Source organism: Triticum urartu, chromosome 7, assembly GCF_003073215.2.
Source record: "Triticum urartu cultivar G1812 chromosome 7, Tu2.1, whole genome shotgun sequence".
NCBI classification, from domain to species: domain Eukaryota; kingdom Viridiplantae; phylum Streptophyta; class Magnoliopsida; order Poales; family Poaceae; genus Triticum; species Triticum urartu.
The window spans coordinates 574,321,222-574,333,126 of NC_053028.1; the positions used below are offsets into that span (position 1 = coordinate 574,321,222).

General features: G+C 38.5%; 1 protein-coding gene across 1 annotated transcript; it reads right to left on the reverse strand.

The window, feature by feature from the left end:
- Positions 1-1,551: 1,551 nt before the first annotated feature.
- On the reverse strand, positions 1,552-3,044 carry LOC125525148 (exopolygalacturonase-like). The gene is made up of 3 exons (XM_048690167.1): positions 2,816-3,044; positions 2,422-2,730; positions 1,552-2,304 (listed from the first exon to the last, which is right to left on the reverse strand). Exons 1-3 carry the CDS (start codon positions 3,014-3,016, stop codon positions 1,552-1,554), a joined length of 1,263 nt encoding a protein of 420 aa, XP_048546124.1. The 5' UTR covers positions 3,017-3,044.
- Positions 3,045-11,905: the final 8,861 nt, after the last annotated feature.

An 11,905-nucleotide genomic window follows, 5' to 3' on the forward strand; every position in this document is an offset into this window, starting at 1 on the left:
AAACACATAAACATCTCAAACTCAACATTAGTCATGAACAACTCAAATACTTATTGCAAGTTCCTAACGCTCTATTCAGAAAATCCATACAGTCAATGCACTCCGAGGGGTATAGTTTGGTGAAGCTGAAGCCTGTTACGTGTCCCTGGCCAAACCTACAGGATTGGTCCACTTACAACTGCCCCTCAACTTTGATCCAAGTGTAATACTTTAAGTTCCCAACTTATTTTTATTAGTGAAGAAAGAGTATGGTACCATAAAATTTAATAACATTTTACCACTAATTAGTGCAAACTGCTTTATCGACATATTTATCTATTACTCCCTCAATATCTCAAAACAATTGCAAAGAATCCAGTCCTCCAGTTTATTACGTTCAAAGACAGTTGGTGCAAGTTTTTATTTATAACACAAACACATGCCTATCAATTTTAGTACCAACATATTAATCCATGCCAACAACCAATTACTATTCTACTTTCATAAATAAGTTTCTATATTTACTGCAATTTCCTATAATTGTTTGATTCCCGAGATAAGCACATGGAAGGTGGCAATATTAGAACAAAGCAGTTCAGACAGGTTGCCATTAAATTCTTCAACTGCTCATTAACAAATCTTGCTAATTTAAATAAAAATATTTCTAGGTCTCTAACAAAGTTTGTTTTAATGTGTAACAATAATTGCTAAAAATTACCGAGTCTCAACTATTGATTTGTATTTTATCCCAGAATGACCACAATATCATCTGCATATTAGGGAACCAAAAAGGCCATCATAAATCAAATGGGGTATGACCCATGAATCTGGCCAACAATCCTTAGCTCACTTAGTAATAGCTGCAAGCATATCCACCCAGATGTTAACAAACAATGGAAAAATATACCACACTGTCTCAACTACTTATGAGTGTGGAAGAATTTTCCGACATCATTGTTCTGTTTCACATTAACATGTTCTACTCTCAGAAAATTTTTGAATCCAGGTCCACCTTTTTGAGGAGAAGCCTTGCATGCGCATTGTTCATAGATAATTTTGCACTAAATTTTGTCCTAGGCATTGACGATTTTGTCTTGGGAACAAACTCATTATGTCTTGATCCAGTCTGTGAATTATCTCATAAGTAACAACTACTAATTTTGATACCACCACTTCGACTCAATTCATGCCTATTTCTGCAAACCTTAAAGGTAAATGAGAAGGCTAAATAGTTGCAACACGTGAAACCAGATACTCAATAAAATCTCAAGATCATTAGAAAAAGCTTTGTTGGTACTGACCGGTTTTAGCGGCACAAAAATCAAAAGACAAATAAAAGGCAAAATCGTCAAAAGTATATGGATCAAGTGGCTCCGAGCCGGCACGTACATATATTTGTGTTAGCTAATAAATATATATAAAGGTAAGTGGTCAACCTAGGAAGAAAACTAAAGGACGATCTCCTGGCGTGGATTCGGAAATCGACATACCGAGAAAAGAAATCATGTCGCGCAAAATAGAAGGAAAGTGCCTCTTGCGGTCTTGTTATCTCTTCAACCGTGGAGTCATGGGTCAGGCGGCGCATGTGTTGGCCTTGTCGACTCCCGTGGCGGTGACCTTGACGTGGGAGCACACAGCCATGGTCTTGTTGTTTTTGCCGGAGTACTCGATCTTGACGTCGGACATTGTGACGCCTTCGCAGGGCTTCTTCTCGGAGCAGAGCAGGCTGACGGCCTCGGGGGTGGAGGAGGTGCCGGTGATGTTTTTGAACGAAACGTCCTTGACGGTGACCCTGTCGGCGTCGCCCTTGGAGGTGCAAAGTTTGTTGGGGCAGTACTTCTGGTCGATGATAATGGGGTAGCCCGAGTCCTCCATCTTGACGTTCTCGTAGGTGATCTTGGATGCTACGAGGGGCGACTTGGCGTCCTCGTACGACTTGATGCGGAGGCCGTTGCTGGAGCCCTTGAGCACGCAGTTCTTGACGGTGATGTCGGTCACGTCCTTCTCGTCCTTGTACCTCCCGAGGCTGCCAATGCTGATGCCGTGGCCTGGGCCGCAGGTCACGCCGCTGATGTTGACTTTTGTGGTGCCGGGGCCCATGGAGATGCAGTCGTCGCCAACGCCTATGGTGGTGTCGATGATGCTGACATTGGACGAGTCGCCCATGTGGATGCCGTCGGTGTTGGGGCTGTCCCCGGGCGCGGTCACCTTCACGTCCTTGACGGTCACGCCCTTGCACTGGAAGATGTTCATGTGGAAGAACTTGGAATTGATGATAGAGATGCCTTCGATGAGCGCGTCGTCGCAGAAGTCCAGCACCAGCGACTGCATGCATACATTTACGTACGCAAGAATATAACAGCATTTCTTCAATAATAGTAAAAGAAATATAGGCACGTATATATAATTTATTACTATATAATGTTATGCACGCGTACGTACGTTTGGCAATATCTTGCAGTTGTAGTTCTTTTGGCAGCTGTTTTTGGTCCAGACGGCCTTGCCCTGACCGTCGATGTTGCCTTTGCCAGTGATGGAGAGCTTCTTCACGCGCATGATCTCGATCCAGTTAGACTTGAACTTGGCCAGGTCGTTGGAAGCTAGCAGGTTGCCTTCCAGCTTGATGGTGAGTCCGTCGCCCTTGCACGGCCCCGTGAAATTCAGAGCTCCAGTCAGGAAATCACCCTTGGGGATGATGATGGTCGGGTTCCCGGTGCTACCGCATGCCGAAGCCCATGCCTCCTCCACCGCCTGCATGCAATTGCAATGCACTCCACCACATGATCCATCGATCCATCATCATTCTTATATTCTCTCTCCTTCAGCACGTACGTACCTCGGTGCAGTCCGTTGTGCCGTCGGGCTTGGCGCCGAGCTTGGTGATGTCGTACTCCCCGCCCGGACCAGATGCCGCCGGACCAGACGCCGCCGGACCATCTGCGCTCTCCTTCTTCTTCTCCTTGCCTTTGGCGGCATATGCCACGCTCACCACCGCCAGGAGCAACAAGGCTCTCATCGCAACGTTCCTCAACGCCATTTTGGCTGTGGAATCCTTCTCGATCCTTGATCCTTTTCAGGCCAGGAGCTTCAGAGCCCAACCTTAAATACACATCGGTTCAGGGGGGACAAGTGTTCGGTTTAATTATTCGCTATGCTCATGGCATGCATGCTCATTTGCTATTTTTAGGTTGTGGTTGCCGGTTATACCGGTTTGCTGTCCACTGGTTATTTTTGGATCACCTTTACTACTTCGATTCCATGTTGCTTGTGTGTGAAAATTTAAGGCGAGCTCCATCTCGTACATGGAATACAACACCTCCCCAACATTTCATCCCAAATAAGGTGTCGTAGGCATGGGAAAATGAAAATAAAAAGGAGAAGAAAAAACTAAACAAAAACATAAATGGGACAAACACATATAATAAAAAAAGATACAAAACAACAAAGAGAAAAAAAGGAAAATATTTTTGTTGTTGTGTATTTAAAAAGGTTCATCGCGTATTTTAATATCGTGCATACAAAAAGTTAATCATGTATTTAATCAATATTCACAGGTATTGCTAAATGTTGAACATTATTTGAAAAATATTCATGATGAATTAAATAATATCCAACGTGTATTTAAATAATATCCATCATGTACTGCAAAATGTAAATCGTGCATCAAAAATATTTTATCTTCTGTATTTCTAAATGTTCATCATGCATTTAAAAACATTTATTATATATTAAAAATATTCATCACATAACAAAACAAGTTTAGCTTGACTTTTTCCACAGTCTTCACTGTGTATTTTAAAAATGTGCCGGTACTTCAAAGAATACTCACATATTTAAAATATGTTCATTGTATGTTTCAGAATGTTCAACATCTACATAAACAGTCATTCATGCATTTATGAAAATTTTACCATATATTTTGAAAAAAGCTCATTGGGTAATTTAGAAAATATTCATCATGTATCTCAAAAATGTTAATCTAGTCTTCATAACAGTTTATAATATATTTAAAAAAGTCCATCTGTTATTAAAAACATTTATCTTGTGTTCTTAAAAAATTCATCATGTAATTTAAAAATAGTCATTGAGTATTAGAAATTATTCATCGCATAGCAAAAAAGATTATACAGAATTTATAATTTTTGAAAAAGTTTGTGTGTTATAAGATAAATATTCATCCCAATTAATGTGTACGGGAAATTGAAAACAAGAAGAAAAATAAGAAATAAAACTAAAAGATAAATGGTACAAGCACAACTAATAAAAAAGACGAAAAAGAAGGAAAATCAAAGACATACAAAGATTAAATGAAAAATGGTTCTAAAAATGGAGTAATTGGAAATGAGGAAAAAAAAGGTTAATGACGGCTACCGTAACACCTTGTCCAGACATTTACTAGGAAAATAAGCTCAAATACGTGAAAGCCAAAAAGGGGATAAGAGTATTAAGAAGCCCAGATAGAAATGGCCAAAATAAATGAGAGCTGTCGTAAAGCCATGTCCAAATATCTGTCCAATCATGCTCATTTCCTATTTTCAGGTTGTGGTTGACGGTTAAAACGGGTTGATGTCCACTGGTTATTTCTAGATCACTTTTACTACTTCGATTCCATGTTGATTGCGTCTAACAATTCAGCCCCAGCTCCATCGCGTATTCTCTCTCAAAAAATGCCCCATCTCGTACATGGGATATAAGAGCTTCTCCAACACCTCCCCAACATTTCATTCCAAATAAGGGTGTTACAGGCATGGGAAAATGAAAAATAAAAAGGAGAAGAAAAAACAAAACTAAAGCATAAATGGGACAATCACAGATAATAAAAAAAATATAGGACAAAGCAACAAAAAGAAACAAAGGAAATCAAAGACATAAAATAATAAATGAAAATGCTTCAAAAAAGAATGAAGGATAATAAGAAAAACAGAGAAAGGTGAAGAAGAAAGTAAAAGAGAGCTGCCTCAAGTAACACCCTGCTCAAAGGTTTCTTAGAAAAAGAAGCACAATAAAACACACAATCTATATCTCTCCTAATACGAGATATATATGGCTCCCTCGGCTACATAGCCATGGGAACGTATCTGGTGCACCAAGGCAATTGATGCTACCGGTGCACCGGACCTCGTTGCACATTCAAAAATGTTCAAAATATTTTGCAAAAAAATTAGTGTATCGACACAACACCAATGTATGTTGTCACAAAAATTCATATCAAAATTCAAAGCAATGCTCAAGATACAAAAATGATAAATTTGACCTCAATGTGCTAATGGGCCAAAACTGAAGCCGGACTTGTGTTACGTACTATTCAGTGTCAAATTTGTTATTTTTGTATCTCGGGTAATATTTCAAATATTGATTTAAATTTTTGTGACAACGCACATTGATGTTGTGTCAATGCATTAGATTTTTTCGGATTTTTTTTGAACATTTTTGAATATGCAACGGGCGACCGATGCACCGGTAGCACCAATTGCCTTGGTGCACCAGATACGTTCCACATAGCCATATGGCTTCGCTATGACGGAGGCTAGGGGCAGATTTTTCCTGCCTTTTGCTTTTCCCCTTGTTTTTCTCCATGGTTTTACTCGGGAACAACAACGAACTAGTTTAAGTATACTTTTTAGTTTCTTACATTTCTATATCTTTAATTCTTTTCCATTTCTTTTTCTTATTTCATTTTTTCTATTCTTTTCTATCTATTTTATCTATTTTTCTATCGTTTTTTATAAAAGGTCCATAAAGTAGTTTACGAATGTTCACGTCCATTCGAAAAGTGCTCATCATATATCTAAAACTAACGGGTTCACCCGCGCATTTGCGCGGCTAGATTTGTTAGTTGGTGTTCTTATGTTCGTGCATACTTTGTACACTAACTTTGAGACATGAATAATTGGCATTCTGTACCTATTGAAAATTATAGAAAATCTTGCAGCTAATATTTACCCTGAGAAAACATTCAGCATAGTTCATATTTCTGTATCTCTCTCTCTCTATCTATCTATCTATCTATCTATCTAGCTATCTATCTATCTATCTATCTATTTATCTCCGCACTCTCTATCCAGTATCTACCCGCTCTCGCTCGCTCACACACATAATCTCGTCAAGCTTGTTATTCTTTATCATGTCAAAATTAACTGCTCTGTAAACTGAAGCAACCAATTTCTCCGGACTGGCCATTGATTTAAACATTCTCTCTCTCTCTCTCTCTCTCTCTCTCTCTCACACACACACACACACACACACACAACACTACGTTGCTCTTACAGTTTGTTTGTTGGTATGTGCTTCACAATGGCATACATAAAAAGTGTGCATAGGGTATCCTTTTTTGGCGATCTTCATACGCACATTTACTATTTGAATTTTCTTAGTTTCACACTTTTTTCTTGTCCATACTTCCAATAATGGTGAACTTCATTAGTATCAAAAAAATATAAATCAAGGATGCCTTCCCTCATGTTCACTCTCCTCATGTCGAACACGTTGTTGTTGATACATCTACTACATGCCTTTTATTTTTGCATTGGTACAAACACTTAGTATATCTTTATACATCCGAGGCATGTAATGTTTACATTTTTTTACTGCTACAACCTGAATCCTCTTGAAAAAAAAACAAATGGGTTATTTATTTAAATCTTATTGTATGTTTCATGTTATATAAATATTTACCATGTTCAACTAATGCCAATATAAGAATTGTAGATCATTCTTTTCCTCTAGAAATATATTAGTTGTGTCTAACACTTTTTCTGTAGATATAATCATGAAAATAGATGGGCTTTGCTTTTCAATATGTGAAAATGTGTCCTTGAAACTTCTGTCAAAAATGGTTTAGAACATAAAGTCCTCAAGATCTAAGTGATTTCTATTTTCGGATGGGGTAGATAACTTTTTTCTCTTTGCAGGTAGGTAGGGACTTTTGATGGATTTGATTTGACCTACTCTTGCTTGGCTGATATTGTTTAGAAAATTATCCAGTTCTGTTTAGCTATATGAGGCTCAGGTTTACCTGTACAGTTACGTACTATTATGATGGAAAGGTACAGTACGGTTATATTTTAGGAAAGTAAGCCTTCTGCATGCATGCACTTTATCATTTGGTTAAATAGATATATGCCATTGCAATTCTAGTTTGTGGGGTTTTCTAAAAATAGCTTGCCACAGAACTAGTTAAGGTTTTCGACGGTGTAAAAGTTCTCAAAAATCTTGAAAAAAATACTGAACCAACACACCTATAATATAACATAATCGAACGGAGGGATTGAAAAAATATGACTGCATGTGTCCGGGACAAAAAGAACAAATGTTTTAATATATATTGATCCTGCAGTGAGCTGAAATGCTTGTTTTTTCGTTGAGGACACATAAATGCATATTTTCATAATCATGCCATTGGATCATCTTATTATATTAGAATGAGGCTTCCCTATTTATTTCATATTTTTTACTTACTTTTAAACCGTTAAATGTTTAGCAAGTCTTAACTACTTCTGTGGCAAGCTATGATAGAGTAATTTATCTTTTCTGATTTGAATAGGCTTGCATAGTCCATGTATGGCTCTACCTGTTATGTTTTCTAGAGGATAGGACTTTACGTACGCACGTGGGGAATCAAGGATGTGCACCTACGTGACCTGGAGGAGGAATCCACATTTTCCTTCTAGACATGTGTCATATAATAAACTCATGTCTACACGACTATGGTTATACGTAATTTTTTATCTTTTAATCTCAACCATCACAATTAAGATCAACGGAGGATATATTTTCAGCATATGTGGATGAAAGTGATAGCTTAATTGTCTTCTTAAAAATAGTTAAAATACATATGGTCCAAAAGAATTAAGCAGTCATTATGATTTTGTTATTCTTACATGTCTAGTCCATATACCTACCTATATTTGTGTAAATGATTTAAAACATTTACTGTTTTGTTATGCGCCCTATATTTCGAGTGTTGGTGTATTTTCCTTTTGCGTGTAAATTTTATTATCTTTTGTACAAATACTAATATAAATGTTTGGCACTTACATGTTCGCTTATTTTGAGTCTCAGATTCAGATTTATTGCCGGCGACGTGCTATTATAAGCAAAACAAACATCCTGTTGTAGGCATACTTTATTATATTAAACAGAAGTACTTTTGTAATTTGTATGTACAGACCTACTTTTATATCTGGTAGAGGAAAACAAAATTAAGGCCACATACTTTATTATATTAAACAGAAATATTTTGGTAATTTGTACGTACGAATCTACTTTTTTTATCTAGTAGAGAAACTTGTTTTACCATGCAAAAAAAAAAATTAGTTCAGTAGAGAAAACTTCGTTGGACTAACGTGAGACAATAATGTAGGAGTCCAACTTTATTTTTTAACATAGAAAAAGGAGTCTAGATTGATTAATACGACAACATCATTAGAAGTAGTAATCTGTTTGGACTCTCTTTTTTAGATGGAGGGGCACTTACAGTTGGCAGCCTTCTATGCAATGACAACAGACTTTATTATTAGTAATTGCCTTGGGCGTACCTCTTTTTTGACATCAACCTTGGACGTACCTCTTTTAATAGAAAAGGCAGATGAGACTTTGATGAATAACGTGTACGTGACATATCAAATTGTTTGTACCAGATCTATTTGTATAAGCAGTCATTATGATTTTGTTATTCTTACATGTCTAGTCCATATACAAGGATGTACTAGAGAAATGAGAGACCCTGTGCAAATCAAAATTAGGCTCTATGTGTGAAAGAAAAACAAGCAGTTTTTTTGTCAACACTACATTTTTTTCATAAAATATTACACCAGTTGGAAGCACAAGTTCAAAGGACCTGACGACATCACATACTAAATTGATGGATCATGACTGGAGATAGATACCTAGGGTTGCTTGGCGTAAAATACTTCCAACAGTTATTTAGTCCAGTACTAATGCTTCAATTAATACCTTGATTATCAAAAAATTGGGGGGCCTCCGATGGTGGGGGCCCCTGTTCAATTGCTCCTGTTGCACATGTGGACATACGCCCTGTCCATATACCTACCTATATTAGTGTAAATCATTTAAAACATTTATTGTATGTTTTGTTATGCACCTTATATTTCTAGTGTTGGTGTATTTTCCTTTTGCATGTAAATTCTATTATCTTTTGTACAAATACTAATATAAATGTTTGGCACTTACATGTTCGCTTATTTTGAGTCTCGGATTCAGATTTATTGCCGGTGATGTAAGCAAAACAAACATCCTGTTGTAGGCATACTTTATTATATTATACAGAAGTACTTTTGTAATTTGTATGTACGGACCTACTTTTGTATCTGGTAGAGGAAAACAAAATTAAGGCCACATACTTTATGTAGCGACTCATTCCCAATGGACCGTAGTCTCTGTGCATAAGTGTCATTCTTGGATCGGTATTGCTGACACACACAGTGCTCGAGGATTTATAACAGAGTTCAATCACACACTTATTACATCGAGTGTCTCATAAAGAGTACTTATTACAATAATATGGCTGAAGGCCATCTAAATAACTTGCGGAAGGTTCGAAGGTACATGAGTCCATCCAACTCCATGGCCAAACTGAGTGTATGACAACGACCTATTAATTAGAAAGGAAATAATTTGAGAATAAAGTAATAGTGTGTTTTCTCATCATGAGTAAAAAGGGTGGCTATGTCATTCAACCTAGTAAGATGTGCCACAATAGTTTCATGTTCATAACCATGGAAAGGACCAGATTCTACCAGAGTAATTAACTCTGGGTCGACAGATAATTCATAATCCTTATCATCAATAAAGATAGGTGAAGTAGCAAACTTAAGATCACATTTCATTCTAGCATTCAGAGGTTTTTCTTTATACTTGCGTAATAATTTCTCTAGATCATCTCTATCATTGCAAGCAAGAATATCTCTAGTTGTTTCTTCACTCATAACATGACCTTCCGGTATCTTAGGCAATTCATATCTAGGAGGGCTAGTTCTAGCAGGTGTTTCAAGAGATTCAGTTTCAAGCTCATCATCAGATTCAACAACATCATGTTGTATAATTCTAGCAATTTGTTTATCAAGAAATTCACCAAGTGGCACATCATCATTATCAAGCAATGTACTAGTATCATCATAAGCATCATTCATAGTAGAAGTAGCATCATCAATAACTTGCGACATATCAGAATTAATAGCATGTTGTGGTGTTGTAAGTTTACTCATAACAGAAGGTGAATCTAAAGAAGAACTGGATGACAGTTCCTTACCTCCACTCGTCTTTGAGGGAAATATCTTAGTCGTAGCATCCTTTAGATTCTTCATAGTGATAATTGAAGGAAATATGCCCTAGAGGCAATAATAAAAGCTATTATTTATTTCCTTATATCATGATAAATGTTTATTATTCATGCTAGAATTGTATTAACCGGAAGCATAATACATGTGTGAATACATAGACAAACAGAGTGTCACTAGTATGCCTCTATTTGACTAGCTTGTTGATCAAAGATGGTTATGTTTCCTGGCCATAGACATGAGTTGTCATTTGATTAACGAGATCACATCATTAGGAGAATGATGTGATTGACTTGAACCATTCCGTTAGCTTAGCACTTGATCGTTTAGTTTGTTGCTATTGCTTTCTTCATAACTTATACATGTTCCTGTGACTATGAGATTATGCAACTCCCGTTTACCAGAGGAACACTTTGTGTGCTACCAAACGTCACAACGTAACTGGGTAATTATAAAGGATCTCTACAGGTGTCTCCAAAGGTACTTGTTGGGTTGGCGTATTTCGTGATTAGGATTTGTCACTCCGATTGTCAGAGAGGTATCTCTGGGCCCTCTCGGTAATGCACATCACTCAAGCCTTGTAAGAATTGCAACTAATAAGTTAGTTGCGGGATAATGTATTACGGAACGAGTAAAGAGACTTGCCAGTAACGAGATTGAACTAGGTATTGAGATACCGATGATCGAATCTCGGGCAAGTAACATACCGATGACAAAGGGAACAACGTATGTTGTTATGCGGTCTGACCGATAAAGATCTTCGTAGAATATGTAGGAGCCAATATGAGCATCCAGGTTCCGCTATTGGTTATTGACCAGAGATATGTCTTGGTCATGTCTACATAGTTCTCGAACCCGTAGGGCCCGCACGCTTAAAGTTCGGTGACGATCATAATTAGGGTTTTTGTGTTTTGATGTACCGAAGGTTGTTCGGAGTCTCGGATGTGATCACGGACATGATGAAGAGTCTCGAAATGGTCGAGACATAAAGATTGATATATTGGAAGCCTATATTTGGATATCGGAAACGTTCCGGGTGAAATCGGGATTTTACCGGAGTACTGGGGGGTTACCGGAACACCTCCGGGGGTTAATGGGCCTACATGGGCCCTAAGGGAGAAGAGGAGGGCCGACCAGGGCAGGCCGCGCGCCCCTACCCCCCTAGTCCGAATAGGACAAGGAAGGGGCGGCGGCGCCCCCCTTTCCTCTTTCCCCCTTCCCCTTTCCTTCTCCATCAAGGCAAGAGGGGGGAGTCCTAATCCCGGTGGGAGTAGGACTCCTCCAGGCGCACCCCTAGGGCCGGCCGCACCTCCCCCTCTCCCTCCTTTATATACGGAGGCAAGGGGGCACCCCATGACACATAAGTTGATCTTCGTGATCGTTCCTTAGCCGTGTGCCGTGCCCCCTTCCACCATATTCCACCTCGGTCATATCGTTGTAGTGCTTAGGCGAAGCCCTGCATCGGTAGAACATCATCACCGTCATCACGTCGTCGTGCTGACGAAACTCTCCCTCAACACTCGGCTGGATCGGAGCTCGAGGGACGTCACCGAGTTGAACGTGTGCAGAACTCGGAGGTGCCGTACGTTTGGTACTTGGATCGGTCGGATTGTGAAGACGTTCGACTA